The 25064-nt window shown below is 45.8% G+C and overlaps 1 protein-coding gene across 1 annotated transcript in view; it reads left to right on the forward strand.

Annotated features, from left to right (window-relative positions):
- The first annotated feature begins 1512 nt into the window (after positions 1 to 1512).
- FSTL1 (follistatin like 1) overlaps positions 1513 to 25064 on the forward strand; it is a 63272-nt gene continuing 39720 nt past the window's right edge. The window contains exons 1-2 of the mRNA XM_060763395.2: positions 1513 to 1657; positions 1769 to 1834. Coding sequence (XP_060619378.2) covers positions 1655 to 1657; positions 1769 to 1834 — 69 coding nt within the window. The 5' untranslated portion in view covers positions 1513 to 1654. The remainder of the gene's footprint in view (positions 1658 to 1768; positions 1835 to 25064) is intronic.

Raw genomic sequence — 25064 nt, forward strand, 5'->3', positions numbered from 1 at the left:
CTGCATTCAGATCACCCCCGACAGATGGCCGTCCAATCCAGCCTCTGTTTAAAAGCTTCCAAAGAAGGAGCCTCCACCACACTCCGGGGCAGAGAGTTCCACTGCTGAACGGCTCTCACAGTCAGGAAGTTCTTCCTCATGTTCAGATGGAATCTCCTCTCTTGTAGTTTGAAGCCATTGTTCCGCGTCCTAGTCTCCAAGGAAGCAGAAAACAAGCTTGCTCCCTCCTCCCTGTGGCTTCCTCTCACATATTTATACATGGCTATCATATCTCCTCTCAGCCTTCTCTTCTTCAGGCTAAACATGCCCAGTTCCCTAAGCCGCTCCTCACAGGGCTTGTTCTCCAGACCTTTTATCATTTTAGTCGCCCTCCTCTGGACACATTCCAGCTTGTCAATATCTCTCTTGAATTGTGGTGCCCAGAATTGGACACAATATTCCAGGTGTGGTCTAACCAAGGCAGAATAGAGGGGTAGCATGACTTCCCTGGATCTTGACACCATGCTCCTATTGATGCAGGCTAAAATCCCATTGGCTTTTTTTGCCGCCACATCACATTGTTGGCTCATGTTTAACTTGTTGTCCACGAGGACTCCAAGATCTTTTTCACACGTACTGCTCTCGAGCCTGGCATTGTCCCCCATTCTGTATCTTTGCATTTCGTTTTTCCTGCCAAAGTGGAGTATCTTGCATTTGTCACTGTTGAACTTCATTTTGTTAGTTTTGGCCCATCTCTCTAATCTGGTAAGATCGTTTTGAATCCTGCTCCTGTCCTCTGGAGTATTGGCTATCCCTCCCAATTTGGTGTCGTCTGCAAACTTGATGATCATGCCTTCTAACCCTTCATCTAAGTCATTAATAAAGATGTTGAACAGGACCGGACCCAGGACGGAACCCTGCGGCACTCCGCTCGTCACTTCTTTCCATCTTAATTCTAATAAAGTGCTTCTGGGACTTGGTATTGGAGGTTTCCTAATCGGGAAAGGCACATCGGAACAGCCAGGTCTTCAAATTCTTTCTGAAGACTGCCAATGTAGGGGCCTGTCTAAGATCTTTGGGGAGAGTGTTCCAGAGACGGGGGGCCACCACGGAAAAGGCTCTGTCTTGTGTCCCCACCAAACGTGCTTGCGACGCAGGCGGGATCACGAGCAGGGCCTCACCAGATGAGCATAGTGAACGTGTGGGTTCGTAGACGGAGATGTGGGTTGGACTGGATGGCCCATGAGGTCTCTTCCAACTCTATGATTCTATAAAGTAAAAAAATAAGTCCAAAAGCATTCACCATGCTCAATATATCCCATATGCTTGGGAGTGTTGGGATAACGATACAAAAGCTTTGCTAGGGTAGATCCTCTGTCACTCAGACTCAGCCCCCCCCCCCCCCCCCCCCAAAAATAAAGGCATTCTTTGGCAGTGCAGAGATGAGCTCTTTGGTTGAGGGAGCCGTGGGAGCGAGGCCAGGATGTCTAGGAAGGGAGGGAGGGAGGGAGGGTGGGGGCTGGCCTTGCGATGGGGCCGGGCGGGCGGAGGAAGGAGGAGCTCCTCCCCTCCCCTTCCCTCTCCTTCTCAGGCATCCGTCGGCATCGCTGCTCGCGAAGGCAGAAGAGGAAAAGGAGGAGGAGGAGGAGGAAAGCGAGCCATCAGGAGCAGCACAATGGTGAGTGCAGGACGGGGGCCTGGGGAGGGGGGGGGGGGCTAGGGAGGGGGACCCCTTTCCGAAAGCCTTTACGGCTGGATGATGCGAGTGTTGCCGCTTTCCTCCTTGCAGATGTGGAGCAGCCTCGTCGTCGCCTTCGCCCTCCTGGCAGGAACCATCTCAGGGCTCCAGGCGGAGGTAGGAGAAGCCCGGGGAGCCGGGTACGCGGGAGGGGGGGGGGTGTTGTCGCGCCTCTCCCGGCCCCTTGATTGGGACCCGCCGGGTCTGGGAAGGAAAGGGCAAGGAAGGGAATAGAGGCCTCTCTCGCTGCCCACCCCGATCCGCCCTCCTCTCCCTCCCTCTCCCTCCGCTGCGGGAACAAAAGGAGGACCCTGAGGCAGAACAGGCCTTCCCTCCACTCCAAGCACAACCACCCCCTCCCGGCCCGCCACAACTTTCCCGCGTGGGAAAAAAACTTTGTTCCCGCACGGCATTGGGTGTTTATCCTTGAGCCCATTTGGCTCCAGGCCGGGGAAAGAGGGAGGGAGGCCAAGGCCGCCCTCTTTGTGACTGCAGACCAAGCCCCATCCCCACTGCCCTTGGAAGGCAGTCCAATGCAGTGCAGGACTCTACATTATAGGGGCCTTCAAACTTTGGAAGCCTAGAACCATAGAGTTGGAAGAGACCTCATGGGCCATCCAGTCCATCCCCCTGCCAAGAAGCAGGAATATTGCATTCAAAGCTCTGGTTACATCCCGTTTAGACTACTGCAACGCTCTCTACGTGGGGTTGCCTTTGAAGACAGTTCGGAAGCTCCAACTAGTCCAACGCTCGGCAGCCATGATTTTAACAGGAGCGGAGCGCAGGGAGCATACAACCCCCCTGTTGCGCCAACTCCACTGGCTACCGATCTGCTACCGGGCTGAATTCAAAGTGCTGGCGTTGGCCTTTAAAGCCCTAAACGGTTCCGGCCCAAGCTACCTATCTGACCGCATCTCTGCCTATGAACCCACCAGGAGTTTGAGATCTTCCGGGGAGACCCTGCTCTCGATCCCGCCTGCTTCTCAAGCTCAGCTGGTGGGGACGAGAGATAGGGCCTTCTCGGTGGTGGCTCCTCGGCTGTGGAACGCCCTTCCTATGGACATTAGACTAGCACCATCTCTAATGGTATTCCGCAAAAAGGTGAAGGCCTGGATGTTTGTGCAGGCATTTGAGTAATTTAGTGCAATCTGGTAATGGAACATAGGAATGGAACCATGGACGACGAACCTGGACTACGCTTGGATGATGAGAAGATTGGGTACGGTTGTTTTTTGTAATAATTGTGCATTGTAATTGCTTATTGGTAATTTATGGATAATGTGTTAAGTCAATTGTTATATGTTGTATGGAACCACTGCTGTTTCTACTGTTTTTACTGTTTGTGAACCACTGTGAGTCGCCTTCGGGCTTGAGATACAGCGGTATATAAGCAAAGTAAATAAATAAATAATAAATAAAGCACCCCCGACAGATGGCCATCCAGCCTCTGTTTGAAAGCTTCCAAAGAAGGAGCCTCCACCACACTCCGCGGCAGAGAGTTCCACTGCTGAACGGCTCTCACAGTCAGGAAGTTCTTCCTCATGTTCAGATGGAATCTCCTCTCTTGTAGTCAGGGACGGCTCAACCCATTACGCAAAGTAAGCATTCGCAGTATAGTTGATTTTGCCCAGGGGCACTCCTGAGGCGCTCTTGGGGGAAAATAGACCTTGGCATATGTGCGTTGTAGTTACTGGGATGTATAAGGTAAAGGTAGTCCCCTGACATTAAGTCCAGTCATGTCTGACTCTGGGGTGTGGTGCTCATCTCCATTTCTAAGCCAAAGAGCCAGCGTTGTCCGTAGACACCTCCAAGGTCATGTGGCCGGCATGACTGCATGGAGCCCCGTTACCTTCCCGCCGGAGCGGTACCTATTGATCTACTCACATTTGCATGTTTTCGAACTGCTAGGTTGGCAGAAGCTAGGGCTGACAGCAGAAGCTCACGCCGCTCCCTGGAATCGAACCTGCGACCTTTCGATCAACAAGCTCAGCAGCTCAGTGCTTTAACCCACTGCGCCACCGGGGGCTCACTGGGATGTATAGTTCACCTAAAATCAAAGAGCACTCTGAACTCCACCAATGATGGAATTGAACCAAATATGGCACACAGAACTCCCATGACGAACAGAAAATATGTATCAATGATTGGTTGGTGGGGGGCACCAAAATACTGTTTGCTTACCATAGGGCCGCCTCTGCTTGTAGTTTGAAGCCATTGTTCCGCGTCCTAGTCTCCAAGGAAGCAGAAAACAAGCTTGCTCCCTCCTCCCTGTGGCTTCCTCTCACATATTTATACATGGCTATCATATCTCCTCTCAGCCTTCTCTTCTTCAGGCTAAACATGCCCAGCTCCCTAAACCGCTCCTCATAGGGCTTGTTCTCCAGACCCTTGATCATTTTAGTCGCCCTCCTCTGGACAAATTCCAGCTTGTCAATATCTCTCTTGAATTGTGGTGCTCAGAATTGGACACAATATTCCAGGTCTAACCAAAGCAGAATAGAGGGATACCATTACTTCCCTAGATCTAGACACTATGCTCCTGTTGATGCAGGCCAAAATCCCATTGGCTTTTTTTGCCGACACATCATATTGTTGGCTCATGTTTAACTTGTTGTCCACGAGGACTCCAAGATCTTTTTCTTTGTGACTGCAGACCAAGCCCCATCCCCACTGCCCTTGGAAGGCAGTCCAATGCAGTGCAGGACTCTACATTAGGGGCCTTCAAACTTTTGAAGCCTAGAATCATAGAATCCTAGAGTTGGAAGAGACCTCATGGGCCAAGAAGCAGAAAAATTGCATTCAAAGCACCCCCGACAGATGGCCATCCAGCCCCTGTTTAAAAGCCTCCAAAGAAGGAGCCTCCGCCACACTCCGGGGCAGAAGAAGAACTTTGTTTTTCCACCCTGCCTCCATCTACGTGACCGCATCTCTGAGTACGAACCTACATGATCTCTTCATTCAACTGGAGAGGCCCTGCTCATGGTCCCACCTGCATCGCAAGCGTGATTGGTGGGGACGAGGGATAGGGCTTTCTCGGTGGTGTCCCCTCGACTCTGGATGTCTGGATGTCTCTCTCCCTAAAGACATCAGACAGGCCCTGTCGCAAGCAATCTTTAGGAGGAGCTTGAGGACATGATTGTTCCAGTGTGCCTTTCCAGAATAAGAAAACTCCTAGCATTATGTCCCAACGCACTTTATCAGAGATCTAGGATACCTATATGCCCACCCACCCTCCAGGAGCCCCCGGTGACGCAGTGGGTTAAACCCCTGTGCCGGCAGGACTGAAGACGGACAGGTCGCAGGTTCGAATCCGGGGAGAGGTGGATGAGCTCCCTCTATCAGTTCCAGCTCCGCATTGCGGGGACATGAGAGAAGCCTCCTACAAGGTTGATAAAAACATCAAAATCATCCGAGCGTCCCCTGGGCAATGTCCTTGCAGATGGCCAATTCTCTCACACCAGAAGCGACTTGCAGTTTCTCAAGTCACTCCTGACATGACAAAAAAAACCCCTCCAACACCCCACCTGGTCACGCCCAACACTTTTTAACTTTTCATTACATTTGGCCCTGCCATTGTTTTTAATTGTGTCATTGTGTGTTGTTAATGTTATCGCTTTGTTTTTTGAGTTATTGCTGTTGTTATTGTTTTACTATTGTGTTTGGGCTCGACCCCATCGCTAGCAATCTTTAGGAGGAGCAATCTTTAGGAGGAGCCTCTTGTAAGCCACACCGAATCCTTCGGGAGATGGTAGCGGGGTATAAATAAAGGTTTATTATTAATATTATTATTATTACCCTGCCTCCATCTCCCCGAAGGTACTCGGGACGGTTTACACGGGGCCAAGCCCAGGCAATATATAAAAGCAGAGCAATAACAAATTACAAATTAAAATAGCATAAAACAGCATAACAGTAGTAAGCAAGCAGGCCTGTAGCGGGGGGGGGGGGGGGGAGGGGTGTTTAGGGGTTCAACCCTCCCCCCCCCCCGAAAAATGTCAGGTTAAAAAAAAAACCTGGTTTACTCATGAATTTTAACTGGTTAACCAAATCCCCATGCTAAGTCTATGAGATGCAAAAAATTAAGAGTCCCTCCAGAAGCACTATCTCAAGTAAATATTGACAATTTATTCACACTGTCATTACTTGCAGCAATAGCCGATGTAGCGAAGCATCCAATTTGGGGGTGGTGGTGGTGGTGTTGAATGCTCTCATTAAGGAGGCCAGACTTGGTGGACTTGGTGCATCTCTTTCCTTCTTTCCCTCCCTCCTTCTCTCCTTCCTTCCTTCCCTCTTTCCCTCCTTCTCTCGTTACTTCTTGACTGTCCCTTCCATTTAATATTGTATTATATCTTACAAAGAAAGAAGGAAAGGAAGAAGGAAGGAAGGAGGGACAGGAAGGAAGGAAGGAAAAAGGAAGGGAGGGAGGGAAAGAAGGGAAGGAAGGAAAAGAAAGAAGGAGGGACAGGAAGGGAGGGAGGGAGGAAGGAAGGAAGGAGGAAGGAAGGAGGGAAAGAAAGGAGGGGGATGAAGAAAGGAGGGAGGGAAGGAAATGAAGGGGAAGGAAATGAAGAAAGGGAAAGAAGGAGGAAAGGGAGGGAGGAAGCAAAAGAAGGAAAGGAAAAAGGAAGGAGGGACAGGAAGGAATGAAAGGAAGGGGGGAAAGAAGGAAAGGAAGGAGAAGGAAAGAATAAAAGGAAAGGGAGGAAAGAAGGGAAGGGAGGGAGAGAAGGAAGGTCCTTCATTCAAGCACCGTGTCCCTTCCTTACCTCCTCCCCCTCCTCCTCCTCCCCTTTTTCCTTGCGTGGAGCACTCTGTTGCTGCTGCTGTTACTTTCCAACAGGAAAGGAGGAGGAGACTGCTCTCCTGACATAGGAGGGGAAGAGAAGGGGCTGCATGTGGCAAGCCTCCATCTCCACTCCACTCGCTTGTGTGTGTGTGTGTGGCCGTGCATGTGCGCCTGGCTTTAACGGGCAGCTGTTTCCCCGTGAGGAGGAGGAAGAGCCGTGGCCATGGATCTCTGGAGACATGCAGTTTCTCCTTTGTTGACATGCAGTTTAGAAGTCCTTTCTGCTTTTTGTTTTCGTTGTTCTTTTGAGTGGAGAACATACATTGGGTTGTTAGGTACATAGTGTCCAAATTTGGTGTCAATTGCCCCAGTGGTTTCTGAGTTCTGTGAATAGCACAAACGAACATTACATTTTTATTTATATGGATGATAATAAAGCTATACTAGGACTTCTTTCTATGAAGAACCATTTTAACGAAGATAAACTTTCCAGTATCCCAATGGGAAGACTGGCCTTGGGTGTGGATGATGAGAGAGTCAAGTGAATTAGATAGTTGCTGTTGTGTGCCTTCAAGGCGTAAGTCTTTGGAGGCCTGCATCCAGCCTGCAGGCCTTCGTTTGGGATCCCTGGTCTGCACTGACCATATAATGCAATTCAAACTCCATTATACGGCAGTGCAGATGGGGCCTTAGTCCCCTTCCACACTGCTGCTAGATCCCAGGATCGGATCCCAGATTATTTTCTTAACCCAGATTATCTTCCTGGAGATTCAGGGCCCATACAGATAGCAGGGCCTGTTTTGGTTTTTCCAGAGGTGTCCAAATGACACCTCCAATAAAACTGAATTAATTAGGAACAAACCAGGGTTTCCCCAGGAGAGCAGGGCAGCGAAAAGGGGGTTTTCTCTCCCCCCCGGCCCTCAGGTCTCCTAGTATGTCATGTCCTCACACCTAGAGGGTGCAAGGAGCAACATTATGGCAGTCAGGTAAGTTTTTTTTTTACTTTTTAGGGGGCAATTTTGGAGCTTTGGGATGGCTCCATGCCATCATAGTTGTAACTGCCCCCCCCCCCCCGGAAAGCATGTGTATTTCGATGGGAATGGGGACAGAAATCCACACCAAAGCGGGTTCTAAAATCCGCTTTGGCACTGATTTCTGGACTGTTTGGAAGCGTCCTCATATAATCCAGTTTAAAACAGGTAGTATAGGGTAGTTTGGAAGTGATTGCAGAAGACCATCTAGTCCAGTTGCTAGACCATCTAGTCTAGGAGTTGCAGAAGACCATCTAGGCCAGTGGCTCTCAACCTTCCTAATGCCGTGACCCCTTAATACAGTCCCTCATGTGGTGACCCATAACCATAACATCATTTTTGGGTTGTTGTAGGTTTTTCCGGGCTATATGGCCATGTTCTGGAGGCAATTTTTCTCCTCTTCCGTTTGTCTTGGAACAGTTTCTCCCCGTAGAGATGTTCAATGTATTGTCGAAGGCTTTCATGGCCGGGATCACTGGGTTGTTGTAGGTTTTTCCGGGCTATATGGTCATGTTTTGGAGGCAATTTTTCTCATGGCCATATAGCCCGGAAAAACCTACAACAACCCAGTGATCCCGGCCATGAAAGCCTTCGACAAAAACATCGTTTTTGTTGCTACTTCATAACAGTCATTTTACTACTGTTATAAATCATAATGTAAAAGCCTCCAAAGAAGGAGCTTCCATTACACCCCAAGGCAATGAGTTCCACTGTTGAACAGCTTTTACAGTAAAGAGGTTCTTTCTAATGTTCAGATGGAATCTCCTTTCTTATAATTTGAACCCATTGCTCTATTGAATCCTAGTCTCGAGGGCCACAGAAAACAAGCCTGCTCCCTCTTCCTTATGACACCTTGCACATATTTACACATGGTGATCACGTAGAATCATAGAATTGGAAGAGACCTCATGGGCCATCCAGTCCAACCCCCTGCAAAGAAGCAGGAAATTTGCGTTCAAAGCACCCCTGACAGATGGCCATCCAGCCTCTGTTTAAAAGCTTCCAAAGAAGGAGCCTCCACCACACTCCGGGGCAGAGAGTTCCACTGCTGAACGGCTCTCACAGTCAGGAAGTTCTTCCTAATGTTCAGGTGGAATCTCCTTTCTTGTAGTTTGAAGCCATTGTTCCATTGCGTCCTAGTCTCCAGGGAAGCAGAAATCAAGCTTGCTCCCCCTTCCCTATGACTTCCTCTCACATATTTATACATGGCTATCATCTCCTCTCAACCTTCTCTTCTGCAAGCTGAACATGCCCAGCTCTTTAAGACACTTCTCATAGGTATTCATGGTCTCCAGAGCTATTGCTGCTAAAGCCAAAGTCCTTAACAAAATAAAACTCAGGAAGAAATGAAATGACGGCATTCAGACTGCATTCCCGGAGCCGCCTGCCGCTTCCCTGAAAGTGAGGTCACAGGCAAAGTATTTGATAATTATGGCTAAAAATGTGGTCATGATTTAAAGAAAATAAACTCAAGCTGCTTTAGGCAAAAGGATAAAATATGCAGGATGGAGCTCAGAGGTCCCGGGTGGGTTGTGTCCTGCCCTTTGCCTTCAGCACATTTTCCCCTCCTTTTTTCCTATTAACAACAGATGTTAAATTCCACTCTGGACTGGCGCAATTTAGTTCTGAGTTAAAAAAAAAAGCAACAGCAAAAACCTATACTTATAAAGGAGAGAGAGAGTCTGGGTTGTCTTTGCCCTCGCTCCAAGATCATGGAACTTAGACGCTGGAAAATTGGCATCCATATTAAAGCGGGACAGAGAGAGAATGGTGTGCACTTCAGGATTGGTGTCCCCGGTGGCACAATGGGTTAATGAGATCAGAGTGAAGAGAGAGGGGCCAGGAAGGCAGTTCCATCTTGTCTCCTGCACTGTGCTTATAATATAATATAATGTAATATAATACAATATATTGTAAAAGGTAAAGGTAAAGGTAGTCCCCTGACATTAAGTCCAATCATGTCTGACTCTCCATTTCTAAGCCGAAGAGCCAGCGTTGTCTGTAGACACCTCCAAGGTCATGTGGCCGCCATGACTGCATGGAGTGCCGTTACCTTCCCGCCGGAGCGGTACCTATTGATCTACTCACATTTGCATGTTTTTGAACTGCTAGGTTGGCAGAAGTTAGGGCTGACAGCGGAAGCTCACGCCGCTCCCTGGAATCCCTGCGACCTTTCGATCAACAAGCTCAGCAGCTCAGTGCTTTAACCCACTGCGCCACCGGGGGCTCCTACATAATATATTGTACATACATATAATATTGATAATATTATAATGTAGTACAATATAATACTACTACTAATAATATGATATAATAATTATATATTTTATATTAAATATAATATTATTAATAATATTACAGTATTGTTTTTTTGTAATAATTGTGCATTGTAATTGCTTATTGGTAATTTATGGATAATGTGTTAAGTCAATTGTTATATGTTGTATGGAACCACTGCTGTTTCTACTGTTTTTACTGTTTGTGAACCGCTGTGAGTCGCCTTCGGGCTTGAGATACAGCGGTATATAAGCAAAGTAAATTAATAAATAAATAATGTTATAGTACAATGTAATCTTCTTCTTCTGTCTATATAAAAATGCTCTGTGCATAATGAGTACCTTAAAAACAAAAGAACCCATGAACGAAATCACACCAAATTTGGCAACAAAACGTCTCACAACACAAGGAGTGACCATCACTCAAAAAATTACGATTTTGTCATTTGGGAGTTGTAGTTGCTGGGATTTATAGTTCACCTACAATCAAAGAGCATTTTGGACTCCATCAACGACGGAATTGAACCAAACTTGGCACACAGAACTCCAATGACCAACAGAAAATACTGGAAGGGTTGGTGGGCATTGACTTTGAGTTTGGGAGTTGTAGACGGCATAATCAGAGCGTATTGAGTGCTTGTGCCAAGTTTGGTCCAGATCCATCATTGTTTGAGTCCACAGTGCTCTCTGGATGTGTTATTTGTTTCCAGTTTTATTTCGGTCCCACCGATTATTATTCAATTTTTCTGATTGATTCCAATGGAGCGAAGAAATGTTTATTCTTCTCAATTCTTCTCTCATTATTACCGTTTCCATTTTACGTTCTATCCAATTTCCTACCCTTTTTAGTTTCCTTTTTTCTAATTCTTTATCTAAAGTTCCTTTTAGTACCTTTGGGAAATCTTTTTCCATTATTATTGGTGTTAAGACCGAATTCTTATTAATTAGTTGTCCTTTATGTTTGCTCCATATTTCCATTATATTTCTTAATGATATATTTCCCATCCGTTTTATATCTTTCTTTGCAATTTCCTTAAAGAATATGTTGTCCTTTATCCACGCAATTGCCTTATTCCCTGCTTCCATCCATTCCAAACCTTTTTGGCCTATAGTCGATCTCCTGGTTTGGCACTCAAGGTTGCTTTGTTTCTACACTCTCGGTGGCAAGCCAGCCAGAACTATGTTGTATTTATTTTTTTTATTTGTCGTGTCAGAGCAACCAGTCCATTATATTACATTTCTAACAGAACAAAGCAAACAAACAGAAAAATACACAACTTGTGAGTTTGGTAGCTGGTTAAATGTCCTTTGACCAGTATCTGGCCACTTGGAGTGCTTCCGGTGTTGCTTCAAGAAGGTCCTCCATTGTGCATGTGGCAGGGCTCAGGTTGCATTGCAGCAGGTGGTCAGTGGTTTGCTCTTCTCCACACTCGCATGTCGAGGATTCTACTTTGTAGCCCCATTTCTGAAGGTTGGCTCTGCATCTCGTGGTGCCAGAGCGCAGTCTGTTCAATGCCTTCCAAGTCGCCCAGTCTTCTGTGTGCCCAGGAGGGAGTCTCTCATTTGGTATCAGCCATTGGTTGAGGTGCTGGGTTTGAACCTGCCACTTTTGGACTCTCGCTTGCTGAGGTGTTCCAGCGAGTGTCTCTGTATATCTTAGAAAACTATGTCTAGATTTAAGTCGTTGGCGTGCTGGCTGATACCCAAACAGGGGATGAGCTGGAGATGTCTCTGCCACTATTGGCTACTACTTCCCGGCGGATGTCAGGTGGTGCAATACCAGCTAAGCAGTGTAATTTCTCCAGTGGTGTAGGGCGCAGACACCCCGTGATAATGCGGCATGTCTCATTAAGAGCCACATCCACTGTTTTAGTGTGCTGAGATGTGTTCCACACTGGGCATGCATACTCAGCAGCAGAGTAGCACAGCGCAAGGGCAGATGTCTTCACTGTATCTGGTTGTGATCCTCAGGTTGTGCCAGTCAGCTTTCGTATGATTTTGTTTCTAGCACCCACTTTTTGCTTGATGTTCAGGCAGTGCTTCTTGTAGGTAAGAGCACGGTCCAGAGTGACTTCCAGGTATTTGGGTGCGTTGCAATGCTCCAGTGGGATTCCTTCCCAGGTGATCCTCAGAGCTCGGGATGCTTCTCTGTTCTTGAGATGAAAGGCACATGTCTGTGTTTTAGATGGGTAACTATGTTGTAAAAGTGCCTTCATACTTTCCAAGCAGAAACTGGAGAAGCCATGGTTTCAATCCCTATCTGGCCATATCACATCTTGTGTGGCCTCAACCTCATCATCGCTTCTTAAGCCAACTTATGTCAGGGCTGTTGTAAGGAGAAGGTGGTGTGTGCATGCAGAAGGGCCTTGGTTGAAAGGCTGGATATATATCTAATAGACAATAGAATATACATTGCAGTAATCCAAATGACATGTTGCCTAAGGGCAAATAACTGGCCAAGAAATTCCTGTTGAGGAAATTCTTCAGCTGCCTCTGACAGCCCCCCTCCCCCCGTGTTCAAATTGATACTACATGTTCCGTGAGCACTCATCTTAGACCACTTTCACATAGCAGTATAAAATCCACATTGAACCTGATTATATGGCAGTGTGGACTCAGATAATCCAGTTCAAAGCAGATATTGTGGTGGAGGCTCCTTCTTTGGAGGCTTTCAAGCAGAGATTGGATGGCCATCTGTTGGTGATTTTCCTGCTTCTTTGCAGAGGGTTGGACCGGATGGCGACAAGGTCTCTTCCAATTCTATGATTCTGATTCTGTCTGCCTTGAAATTCTGGGTTGTATGGCTGTGTGGAAGGGCCCTAAGATTACACTCCTCAGGATTTCGATTACATTTTCATAGTGAGTAATTCCTGGAGAAAGAAATTGGCAACTATATAAAGGCAACACCCAATGCTGATGGATAAACTTTTGCAGATTGAAATTTGTGCTGCATGTAGAAAGCATCTTCCCAGGCAGCATATTCCACTGCTTATGTTGTAGTCTCTGAATAAGCAGAAATAACGTTCATGTTGACCCATAACCCTTCCCATTTTTAGAGAATTCATTTTATGAATGAAATTGTCAGCACTGAAATGTGTTAAAGGTGATCCTTTCACACGTTTCAGTGCTGACAATTTCATTCTAAATACCCACATCTAGCAAGCGTAAAAACCAAAGAGGTAGAAGACAGCATATTTATTTGTCGTGTCAGGGCAACCAGTCAATTATATTACATTTCTAACAGAACAAAGCAAACAAACAGGCAAAATACAAAATTTGTGAGTTTGGTAGTTGATTAAATGTCCAGTATCTGGCCACTTGGAGTGCTTCTGGTGTTGCTGCAAGAAGGTCCTCCATCGTGCATGTGGCAGGGCTCAGGTTGCATTGCAGCAGGTGGTCAGTGGTTTGCTCTTCTCCGCACTCGCATGTCGTGGATTCCACTTTGTAGCCCCATTTCTTGAGGTTGGTTCTGCATCTCGTGGTGCCAGAGCGCAGTTTGTTCAGTGCCTTCCAAGTCGCCCAGTCTTATGTGTGCCCAGGGGGAGTCTCTCATTTGGTATCAGCCATTGGTTGAGGTTCTGGGTTTGAGTCTGCCACTTTTGGACTCTTGCTTGCCGAGGTGTTCCAGCAAGTGTCTCTGTAGATCTTAGAAAACTGTTGCTAGATTTAAGTCGTTGACGTGCTGGCTGATACCCAAACAGGGGATGAGCTGGAGATGACTCTGCCTTGGTCCTTTCACTATTGGCTGCTACTTCCCGGCGGATGTCAGGTGGTGCAATACCGGCTAAGCAGTGTAATTTCTCCAGTGGTGTAGGGCGCAGACACCTTGTAATAATGCGGCATGTCTCATTAAGAGCTACATCCACTGTTTTAGTGTGGTGAGATGTGTTCCATACTGGGTATGCGTACTCAGCAGCAGAGTAGCATAGTGCAAGGGCAGATGTCTTCACTGTGTCTGGCTGTGATCCAGAAGACAGCATAAAGAATACACAATCCAACATTTTTTTTCTTAGTGTTAGTTTTTAAGCCTCTTTCCTGGGATTGTTTGGGAGGCTGATTCAGAAAATTGCTTTTGGATAGACGACATCAGCTCTAGTTTCTTAGATATGGCTATCATGATTTTCTGTGGGTGAGTAGATGGCCACTGGTAGATGACATATGTTCTGTACCTCAAAAAATACACCTGATGGAGGAAAACTGGTACTATCTTTTTGAATCAGCATGTCAAATATACCCAGAAGCAGGTTTAGCATTTGAGGCACCAAAATGTGTGTTGTATAGATTACGTGGGGCAGGCCCGTAGCCAGGATTTTGATTCGGGGTGGTGGTGGCTGAGTTTGGTTCGGGGGGGGGGGGGGGGGGGCTGAGTCTGAGTGAGAGAGGATCTACCCTAGCAAACCTTTTGTATCTTTATTCCAATACCCTCATGCATATGGGATATATTGAGCATGGTGATCAGATACTTTTATACTTTTAGGTCTGCTTGTATGTCTTCCACAAACGCCACTATCACCTTTTCGTCCATGCCTCAGCACTATTCCAATTTTAATTTTTACATTTGGCCTTCCCACAGTTTTAATTGTATGTTGCCTTATTGATAATGTTATATGTTTATCACTTATGTTTTAATTTAATTGCTTGTATTGTTGTGATTATTGCCTGTATTGTTGTGTTTGGGCTCGGCCTTATGTAAGCCGCACCAAGTCCCTTGGGAAGATGGTAGCGGGGTACAAATAAAGTGTTATTATTATTATTATTGTCATGATGTGAATAAACATAACAGTTTAAATAATGTACCAGTAAGGACTTCTCGCGGACCACCCTGGGATTTTTTTTGGGGGGGGGGGGCTGAAGCCCCTCAAGCTCCCCCCTCCCCTCAGCTACATGCCTGACTTGGGAGCAGCTTCGGGTGGCTCTGATAATTGTCCAGGAACATATGAACATATGGATCATCAATGATGATGATAATGTGCACTACGTTTGCCCCCATTCCCCTTGTCGCTAGAGGGAGGTGTCCTAGAATCATAGAAATCATAGAATCATTATATAATCATAGAATCAAAGAGTTGGAAGAGACCAGTCCAACCCCCTGCCAAGAAGCAGGAAAATCAAATTCAAAGCACCCCTGACAGATGCCATCCAGCCTCTGTTTAAAAGCTTCCAAAGAAGGAGCCTCCACCACACTCCGAGGCAGAGAGTTCCACTGCTGAACAGCTCTCACAGTCAGGAAGTTCTTCCTCATGTTCAGATGGAGTCTTCTTTCTTCTGTTACATTTCTTGTTTGTATATGGCCTACTTTTCCTTCTAGATTATTTTATATATTTAAAAAATCATTCATTTTGAGTTATTAAAACAACAACTTAATCATTCCCACAGATAACCAATTTAATAGAGTTTTTGTCTAGCTGTGTTTCCCTTTTTGTTTCTCCATGTATGAAACAGGATAAGGTTCCTTGAGGAACACCTTCCTGTTCTTCATATCCCACGGTAGACCTTCTGATCTCTATATCAGGGTGGGCAACTTTTTAAGATGAAGGAGACACTTTATTATTTATTTATTTATTTCGAGCATTTCTAGCTCGCCCTTCTCAACCCCTGAAGGGGGACTCAGGGCGGCTTACAAAAGGCACAATTCGATGCCAGCAATACACATAGTAAGATAAAATACATAGCAGCAACAATTATAAATAGTTAAAACAATCCAGTTATCCAATAACAACTAATAAAAGCAAGTCTAGTCATCAACGTTCGCCAAGTTCAAAATCTGTAAATTCATTCCGCATTGTCATAATCCTATCCAACTCTAGTCGTCATTGTCCTTTGTCTGTCTGCCAGATTACACAAAGGCTTGGTCCCATATCCATATTTTTAGTTTCCTTCTGAAAGAGAGGAGGAATGTCGATGACCTAATTTTCCCAGGGAGCGAATTCCACAGGCGAGGGGCCACCACCGAGAAGGCCCTGCTCCTCGCCCCCACCTCACTTGTGATAAAGGTGGGGCCAAGAGCAGGGCCTCCCCAGAGGATCTTAAACTCCGAGGCGGGACGTAGAAGGAGATGCGTTCAGACAGATACGCTGGGCCGGAGCCGTATAGGGTTTTGTAGGTCAAAACTAGCACTTTGAATTGTGCTCGGAACTGGATCGGCAGCCAGTGGAGCTAACATAACAGAGGGGTGGTATGCTCCCTGTATGATGCTCCAGTGAGTAGTCTGGCTGCCACCCGTTGGTCTAATTGAAGTTTCTGAACAGTCTTCAAAGGCAACCCCACGTAGAGTGCGTTGTAGTAATCTATTCGGGATATAACAAGAGCGTGGACCACTGTGGCCAGATCTGACTTCCCAAGGTACGGGCGCAACTGGTGCACAAGTTTTAATTGTGCAAAAGCTCTCCTGGCCACCGCCGAGACCTGGGGTTCCAGGCTCAGCAATGAGTCCAGGATCACTCCCAAGCTGCGAACCTGCGTCTTCAGGGGGAGTGTAACCCTGTCTAACACAAGCTGTAACCCTATGCCCTGTTCGGCCTTGTGACTGACCAGTAGGACCTCTGTCTTGTCTGGATTCAGTTTCAATTTGTTAGCTCTCATCCAGTCCGACTCAGCTGTCAAGCACCGGTTCAAGGTTTGGACAGCCTCCTTGGTGACAGGTGAGAAGGAGTGACAGATTTGGACATCATCTGCATAGAGATAACACCTCATTCCGAAACTACACCTCATTCCAAAACTTTAGTCTTTCATGAGATTTTGGGGGGCCATACCCTCACCTCATCTGCTCTGTAAAAAGAAATCTAACATTTTAAATCTCCCTAACACCCATTAGAATCTATGGTCTGTGTTTTGAGGCCTTTTTAGGCCCTAAGGAGACACTGTAAAACACATTTTGCATATTTTCATTTTAATCCCTGGGAGCGTCCAGGGAAGTGCCAGACATGGTGGAAATACATGCGATCTCCATCACTTTGGGACATTTTTGAGCAAAAATGTTTCACAATAAAAAAGACCCTAGGGCCCCCCAGAATGTCTTTGCTATATGTTCTTTCTTGGAAGGGAAAGTGAGCTCCGTGCTGACGGCTTTTCTGGTTGACGTCTGCCTCCCCTGCCCTTGATCTTGTGCCCAGGAGGAAATGGGTGGCAGTTAATTTGTGGCCCTGGGACTCCTAGCAGATAGCAGAGCCCAGAATGTGTTTCCCTTGTGTTTTCCAGAACCAGAGCAACTCACAGCCCAGAACAATATAATGTTACTGTATTGGATCAACAGTGGCAAAACCCAAATCCAAAAAGGAGTGCTGAAATACAATTTCTTTGCCTATAAACTATAAACTGGAAAACTATCAACCTTACTGTGTATTATTATTATTATTATTATTATTATTATTATTATTTCCGGTATTTCTATCTCGTTCATTCTCAACCCCTGAAGGGGGACTCAGGATGGCTTACATTTGGCAGCACTTCGATGCCATTACATATATTATTATTATTATTATTATTATTATTAAACTTTATTTGTACCCCGCTAGCATCTCCCGAAGGTCTCGATGCGGCTTACAAAGGCCAAGGCCTCAACATACAATATAGCAATACAAAACCTAAAGCAAATTAAAAACAATTAAAGCAATATAAACAACAATCAATAAACAATACACTAAGACACAATAAAACTGGACCGGGCCAGAGTAATGGGTACAAGATTAAAAGTGCTGATGTGACAGGTGGTATATAAGGCGTTATAGGGCAAGTGCAGAGTGCGATGTGCAACAATCTTGGTTCTAATAAAGTGCTTATAGGACTTGTTGTTGGAGGATTCCTATTCTGGGAAGGCACTTCGGAACAGCCAGGTCTTCAAGTTCTTTCTGAAGACTGCCAATGTAGGGGCCTGTCTAAGATCTTTGGGGAGGGTGTTCCAGAGTCAGGGGGCCACCACAGAAAAGGCCCTGTCTCGTGTCCCCACCAAACGCGCTTGCGACGCAGGCGGGATCACGAGCAGGGCCTCTCCAGATGACCGCAGTGAACGCGTGGGTTCGTAGGTGGAGATGCGGTCACGCAGGTAGGATGGTCCCAAACCGTTCAGGGCTTTGTAGGTAAGCACCTGCACCTTAAATTGGGCTCGGAAAATAAACGGCAGCCAGTGGAGCTCCTTGAACAGGAGGGTTGACCTCTCTCTGTAAGGGGCTCCAGTTAACATCCTGGCTGCTGCTCGTTGAACCAGTTGAAACTTCCGAGCTGTTTTCAAGGGCAGCCCCACGTAGAGCGCATTGCAGTAGTCCAATCTGGAGGTGACCAAGGCATGGACCACCCCGGCCAGATCAGCCTTCGCGAGGTACGGTCGCAGTTGGCTCACGAGTCTCAATTGTGCAAAAGCCCTCCCGGATACCGCCGACGCCTGAGCCTCAAGCGTAAGCGATGAATCCAAGAGGACTCCCAAACTGCGGACCTGTGGCTTCAGGGGGAGTGTAACCCCATCCAGCACAGGTTGCCACCCTATACCCCGGTCTGGTTTACGATCGACCAGGAGGACCTCTGTCTTGTCGGGATTGATCTTCAGCTTGTTCCTCCTCATCCAGATAGACACAGCGGCCAGACACTCGTCCAGCACCCGAGAGGCCTCCTTGGAATTAGGTGGAAATGAGTAGTAGAGCTGTGTGTCATCTGCATAGAGGTGGCACCTAACTCCAAAACTCCAGATGACCTCTCCCAGTGGTTTCATGTAGATGTTAAAGAGCATGGGAGACAGAATAGAGCCTTGCGGGACCCCACAGGTCAAAGGCCAGGGGTCCGAGCAGGCGTCTCCCAGCTTCACCATCTGGGATCGACCCTCCAGGAAGGATCAGAGCCACGACAGAACTGTGCCCCTGAGACCCATCCCAGAGAGTCGTCCCAGAAGGATACCATGATCGACACAGCAATATAATAACAATTAAAACAATAAGTAAAACATTCATTAAAACAGTAAAAAACAGTATTAATAGCTGTTTTCTAGTGGAGTCTACATTTTTGTAGGTTTTTAAAAATCTGTTTATAGTCTGTCTTTTCCCCATGAATGAGATTCAAGGCAGCTTAAATTAAACTAATACAAATACGTACCATGTATGAAAGCACAAAACATTTCAAGCACAATTAAAAGCATAGTAAAAAGAGAAGGTTACAGCGTCCTTCCAGTCAAAACCCCAGTCCATTGCAAGCAGGAGGCCTTTGCCTGAAGGAGGGAAGCCAACAGGAAGGGAGCCAGACTTGCCTCAATAAGGAGCTCCGGCATCTGGAAGCAACCATTAAAGAACCCCTCATTTAATAATCTCATTCCAGTCCCATTGCTATATTGAGTTTAAAAAATTGTTTCTGCCTCCCAAAAATTGGTGTATGTGTTTGTATGAATTGTTCAAATATATATATTTTAGACATTTTCCTAAAGTACTTTTTTGTCTTATCTTAAACTTTCTTCTAAAAATATATACATTTTAATCAGATACATTTTTGAAATGTACACATGGATTGTGTACTTTCCCCACCTCCAAAATGCATCTAAAGCCTCACAAATGTATGCATGTTTTCAGGCGAAATGTATCTTGCTTGCTTAGCATTCTGGGAAGGCATAAAATGAATATTCTTGTATGGAAATTTGAATCCCACAGTTCCTTTCCCTTCTCTAAGCCAAGTGTGGAGAAATAGATTAATATGAATGAACGTCGTCGTCATGTAGCCTCATATATGCAACACATCAAAGTCAAGGTGCAAGCAGTGAATCCATATTTTTGCATGTATTATGAGCATCCAAGAGTATTTTCCTGCTTTTGGATGCCTAGTAGAAAATGTTGAGAATGACATTTATATATCAGTTTTAATTGCTAATGTTCATTAATGTATTGGCCACTATTGTACCATAGAAGGAGTTATAAATGTGGAAATCAGTAAGAGTATTCTTGGGCATCTGGCACCCTGGCGTTTACCTTTCCCAACAATGTAGAGAGAAAAACACAGGGCTGGTTCCAAGGCTTCTTCATTTGGCTTGTGGAAAGACGTAATGGACCAACCACATTCAAATAACATATGAAAGGAAGCGCAGAGCAAAATTTCTCCAGTATGTAGCAGAATGAAAATGTACAGAATGAAAATTTAACAAGATGGTGGTTGAAGAAAGGATGGAAACTGTGACAGATTGTTTCCATACACAAGAGGAAGCCACAGGGAGGAGGGAGGAATCTTGTTTTCTGCTTCCCTGGAGACTAGGACGCGGAACAATGGCTTCAAACTACAAGAGAGGAGATTCCATCTGAACATGAGGAAGAACTTCCTGACTGTGAGAGCCGTTCAGCAGTGGAACTCTCTGCCCTGGAATGTGGTGGAGGGTCCTTCTTTGGAAGCTTTTAAACAGAGGCTGGATGGCCATCTGTCAGGGGTGATTTGAATGCAATATTCCTGCTTCTTGGCAGAATGGGGTTGGACTGGATGATGGCCCAGGAGGTCTCTTCCAACTCTTTAATTCTATGATTCTATAAGCGAGACTTTTCCTGAATGACTTACACCAGGGGTCCCCAAACTAAGGCCCGGGGGCCGGATACAGCCCTCCAAGGTAATTTACACGGCCCTCGCTCAGGGTCAACCTAAGTCTGAAATGACTTGAAATCACACAACAACAACAACAACAATAACAACAATCCTATCTCATCAGCCAAAAACAGGCCCACACTTGTTTCTCCTTTGTGGACATGCAGTTTAGAAGTCCTTTCTGTTTTTGGTTTTCGTTGTTTTTTTGAGTGGAGAACATACATTGGATTGTTAGGGACATAGTGTCCAAATTTGGTGTCAGTTCCCCCAGTGATTTCCGAGTTCTGTGGGTAGCACAAACGAACATTACATTTTTATTTATATAGATAGATAGATAGATAGATAGATATATAAATGGCCTCTGCTAGTCTACACAATGGACTGTGGCAAGGAGGAGGTCTAATGCTATTTCACCGTGAACTGAAATTTTATCAACAAAATGTCATATGAAAAGAAAGTCTTCTGTTCACTGATTTTTGCATTTTTTCCTGGAGGAAAGGCAGAGTGGAAAGACATTTCTTTTGACTGGGGGCTTGATTTGATCCACCATATCAAAGCAAATCCCAGAAAATTCAGGATGAGATAAAGCCATTACTACAAAATAGGATTTAACGCAGTTCAATGTAAGCAGCAGGTATTTTACAGTTTAAAAATCCCAATTTCTTGCTCAGGAAGCCACAGAAGGAATGCTCTTGGAAGCCATGAAGTTGTGTGTGCATATGCCCCCACTCGCTTTGAGATTGAGTTCACAGCAGGCTATAGCAAAAACGTTAAAGAAGGGAATAATTATTGTGTGGAAGCAAGTTCTTTGTTTCCTAAAGCCAAATAGCTATAGTGAAATTCTTTCCTTGTTACTTCTCACAGCAGGCCCAGAAAATGGAAGTGTATTTATATTCTGGAATGCCATGTCGGGGTGAATAGTTCAGTGCTGTCTAGCTCAAGTGTTATCATCTAAGCATAAATAATTTTTTCATGCCTGTTTTGGATTCTGTCTCTACACGGGTGCCGATCTAAATTACAAGTTCTTCTGATAACAAGTGATATGCTCACTGACTGCAACATTTTTCCTCATTCTATTATTGCTGCGGTTATATTATTTATAAAAAAAATGAATCTTAAGTGTTTCTGAGCATACAATACTTTTGCTACGTTAGCTCCACCATCCTTATAGCAATCAAAAACTTGACTAAGGTCGGTATGACTGTTCTGATTTTGCAGAGGTGGTGTATGCATGAAGAAAAAATAGATATAATTAAATACAAGGGGTGGAAGCCATTCTAGGATTCAGTAAGGATGTCTTCTGAAATAGGTAGAAGAGGATTCTTGCAAGGATTTTCCCAGGGGAGGTTAAAAGGGAGATCTCTCGGTAGTTTTCACAGTCTGTTCTTTCTCACTTTATTAATTTATTATTTATTTATTTATTATTTATTTATTTACTGCACTTGTAGACCGCCGTTCTCAGCCCTAGGGCAACTCACGGCGGTGTACAACATATAAAAACAGGTACAATTTGCAACATAAGCAATATCACAAACAACAATAAACAACATCACTATCAATAATACAATTACACTAAATCATTCGCGACGTCGCATCATTGAATCACAATCCAAATCTCGTTATCCATGTTCCGTTCCAATCGTCATTGCCAATTGTTGCAGCATTTACTCAAACGCCTTCTCAAACAACCACGTCTTTAGTCTCTTGCGGAATGTCATAAGGGAGGGCGCCAGTCTGATGTCCACAGGGAGGGTGTTCCACAGCCGGGAGGCCACCACCGAGAAGGCCCTGTCCCTAGTCCCCGCCAGGCGTGCCTGTGAGGCAGGCGGGATCGAGAGAAGGGCCTCCCCGGACGATCTCAAACTTATTATTATTTGAACTTATATGCCGCCACTCCCCTGGGGCTCGGAGCAGCTTACAAGACTAGGCTAAAATCTAATACAATTTAAAACAATTTAAAAACAGCAATATCAAAAGTCAAAGGCCTGTCAAAACAGGTATGTCTTACATGCCCTGCGGAAAGCTGATAAGTCCCGCAATGCAAGGACTTCAGGTGGCAGAGTATTCCAGAGTGATGGTGCCACTGCTGTAAAGGCTCTGAGTCTGGTTGCTGTTAGACGCAAGGTCTTGACACTGGGAATTTCCAATAGATCTTGGCCCTCAAAACGGAGGGATCTCAGGGGTTGGTAGGGGGTGAGGCGATCCCTCAGGTACATCGGCCCCAGACCATGCAAGGCCTTAAAAGTTAATACCATCACTTTGAAAGTGATCCGGTGCTCAATTGGTAAAACCAATGCAGCTGTAGTAAGATTGGGCCCGGTCCTGTTCAACATCTTTATTAATGACTTAGATGAAGGGTTAGAAGGCATGATCATCAAGTTTGCAGACAACACCAAATTGGGAGGGATAGCCAATACTCCAGAGGACAGGAGCAGAATTCAAAACGATCTTGACAGACTAGAGAGATGAGCCAAAACTAACAAAATGAAGTTCAACAGGGACAAATGCAAGATACTCCACTTTGGCAGGAAAAACAAAATGCAAAGATACAAAATGGATGGCCCATGAGGTCTCTTCCAACTCTTTGATTCTATGATTCTATGATATAATTAAATACAAGGGGTGGAAGCCATTCTAGGATTCAGTAAGGATGTCTTCTGAAATAGGCAGAAGAGGATTCTTGCAAGGATTTTCCCAGGGGAGGTTAAAGGGGAGATCCCTCAGTAGTTTTCACAGTCTGTTCTTTCTCACTTTATTTATTTATTTATTTATTTATTATTCGAACTTATATGCCGCCACTCCTCTGGGGCTTGGAGCAGCTTACAAGAATGGCTAAAATCTAATACAATTTAAAAACAATTTAAAAACAGCAATATCAAAAGTCAAAGGCCTGTCGAAACAGGTATGTCTTACATGCCCTGCGGAAAGCTGATAAGTCCCGCAAGGCAAGGACTTCAGGTGGCAGAGTATTCCAGAGTGATGGTGCCACTGCTGTAAAGGCTCTGAGTCTGGTTGCTGTTAGACACAAGATCTTAACACTGGGAATTTCCAATAGATCTTGGCCCTCAAAACGGAGGGATCTCTGGGGTTGGTAGGGGGTGAGACGATCCCTCAGATACATCGGCCCCAGACCATGCAAGACCTTAAAGGTGAGTACCATCACTTTGAAAGTGATCCGGTGCTCAATTGGTAACCAATGCAGCTGTGGTAAGATTGGGCCCGGTCCTGTTCAACATCTTTATTAATGACTTAGATGAAGGGCTAGAAGGCATGATCATCAAGTTTGCAGACAACACCAAATTGGGAGGGATAGCCAATACTCCAGAGGACAGGAGCAGGATTCAAAACGATCTTGACAGATTAGAGAGATGGGCCAAAACTAACAAAATGAAGTTCAACAGTGACCAGGCATGTAGCCGGGGGGGGGGGGGGGCTCGGGGGGGCCTGGGGGGGCTTCAGCCCCCCCCCAAAATTCTCATGGTGGTTCGCGAAAAGGCCTTACTGGTGCATTATTTAAACTGTTATGTTTATTTATATCATGATCTGATTACCATACTCAATATATCCCATATGCATGGGGGTATTGGAGTAATAATACAAAAGGTTTGCTAGGCTAGACCCTCTTTCACTCAGACTCAGCCCCCCCCCGAAACTCAGCCCCCCCGAACCCCCCCTGAAAAATATTCAGCCCCCCCCCCCCCCCCCGAAACGAAATCCTGGCTACGGGCCTGACAGTGACAAATGCAAGATACTCCACTTTGGCAGGAAAAACAAAATGCAAAGATACAAAATGGGGGACGCCTCGCTCGAGAGCAGTACGTGTGAAAAAGATCTTGGAGTCCTCGTGGACAACAAGTTAAACATGAGCCAACAATGTGATGGTCAAAAAAGCCAATGGGATTTTGGCCTGCATCAAGAGGAGCATAGTGTCTAGATCTAGGGAAGTAATGCTACCCCTCTATTCTGCTTTAGTTAGACCATACCTGGAATATTGGGTCCAATTCTGGGCACCACAATTCAAGAGAGATATTGACAAGCTGGAATGTGTCCAGAGGAGGGCGACTAAAATGATCAAGGGTCTGGAGAACAAGCCCCATGAGGAGCGGCATAAGGAGCTGGGCATGTTTATCCTGAAGAAGAGAAGGCTGAGAAGGAGATATGATAGCCATGTATAAATATGTGAGAGGAAGCCGCAGGGAGGAGGGAGCAAGCTTGTTTTCTGCTTTCCTGGAGACTAGGATGCGAAACAATGGCTTCAAACTACAAGAAAGGAGATTCCATCTGAACATGAGGAAGAATTTCCTGACTGTGAGAGCCGTTCAGCAGTGGAACTCTCTGTCCCAGAGTGTGGTGAAGTCTCCTTCTTTGGAAGCTTTTAAACAGGCTGGATGGCCATTTGTCAGGGGTGATTTGAATGCAATATTTCTGCTTCTTGGCAGGGGGTTGGACTGGATGGCCCATGAGGTCTCTTCCAACTCTTTGATTCTATGATTCTGTGGTGTTATGTGGCATCTCATCGGAATTCCCGCAAGAAGCCGAGCAGCTGCATTTTGTACCAACTTGAGCTTCCGGATCACCGACAGAGGAAGGCCAATGTAGTCCAGTCTTGAGATGACCGTAGCCTGAATCACCGTAGCTAGGTCATCCCTGGACAGGTAGGGGGCCAGCCGTCTAGCCTGCCGCAGATAATGGAGCCCCTGGTGGCGCAGTGGGTTAAA

Source organism: Anolis sagrei, chromosome 2 (genome assembly GCF_037176765.1).
Source record: "Anolis sagrei isolate rAnoSag1 chromosome 2, rAnoSag1.mat, whole genome shotgun sequence".
NCBI classification, from domain to species: Eukaryota; Metazoa; Chordata; class Lepidosauria; order Squamata; family Dactyloidae; genus Anolis; species Anolis sagrei.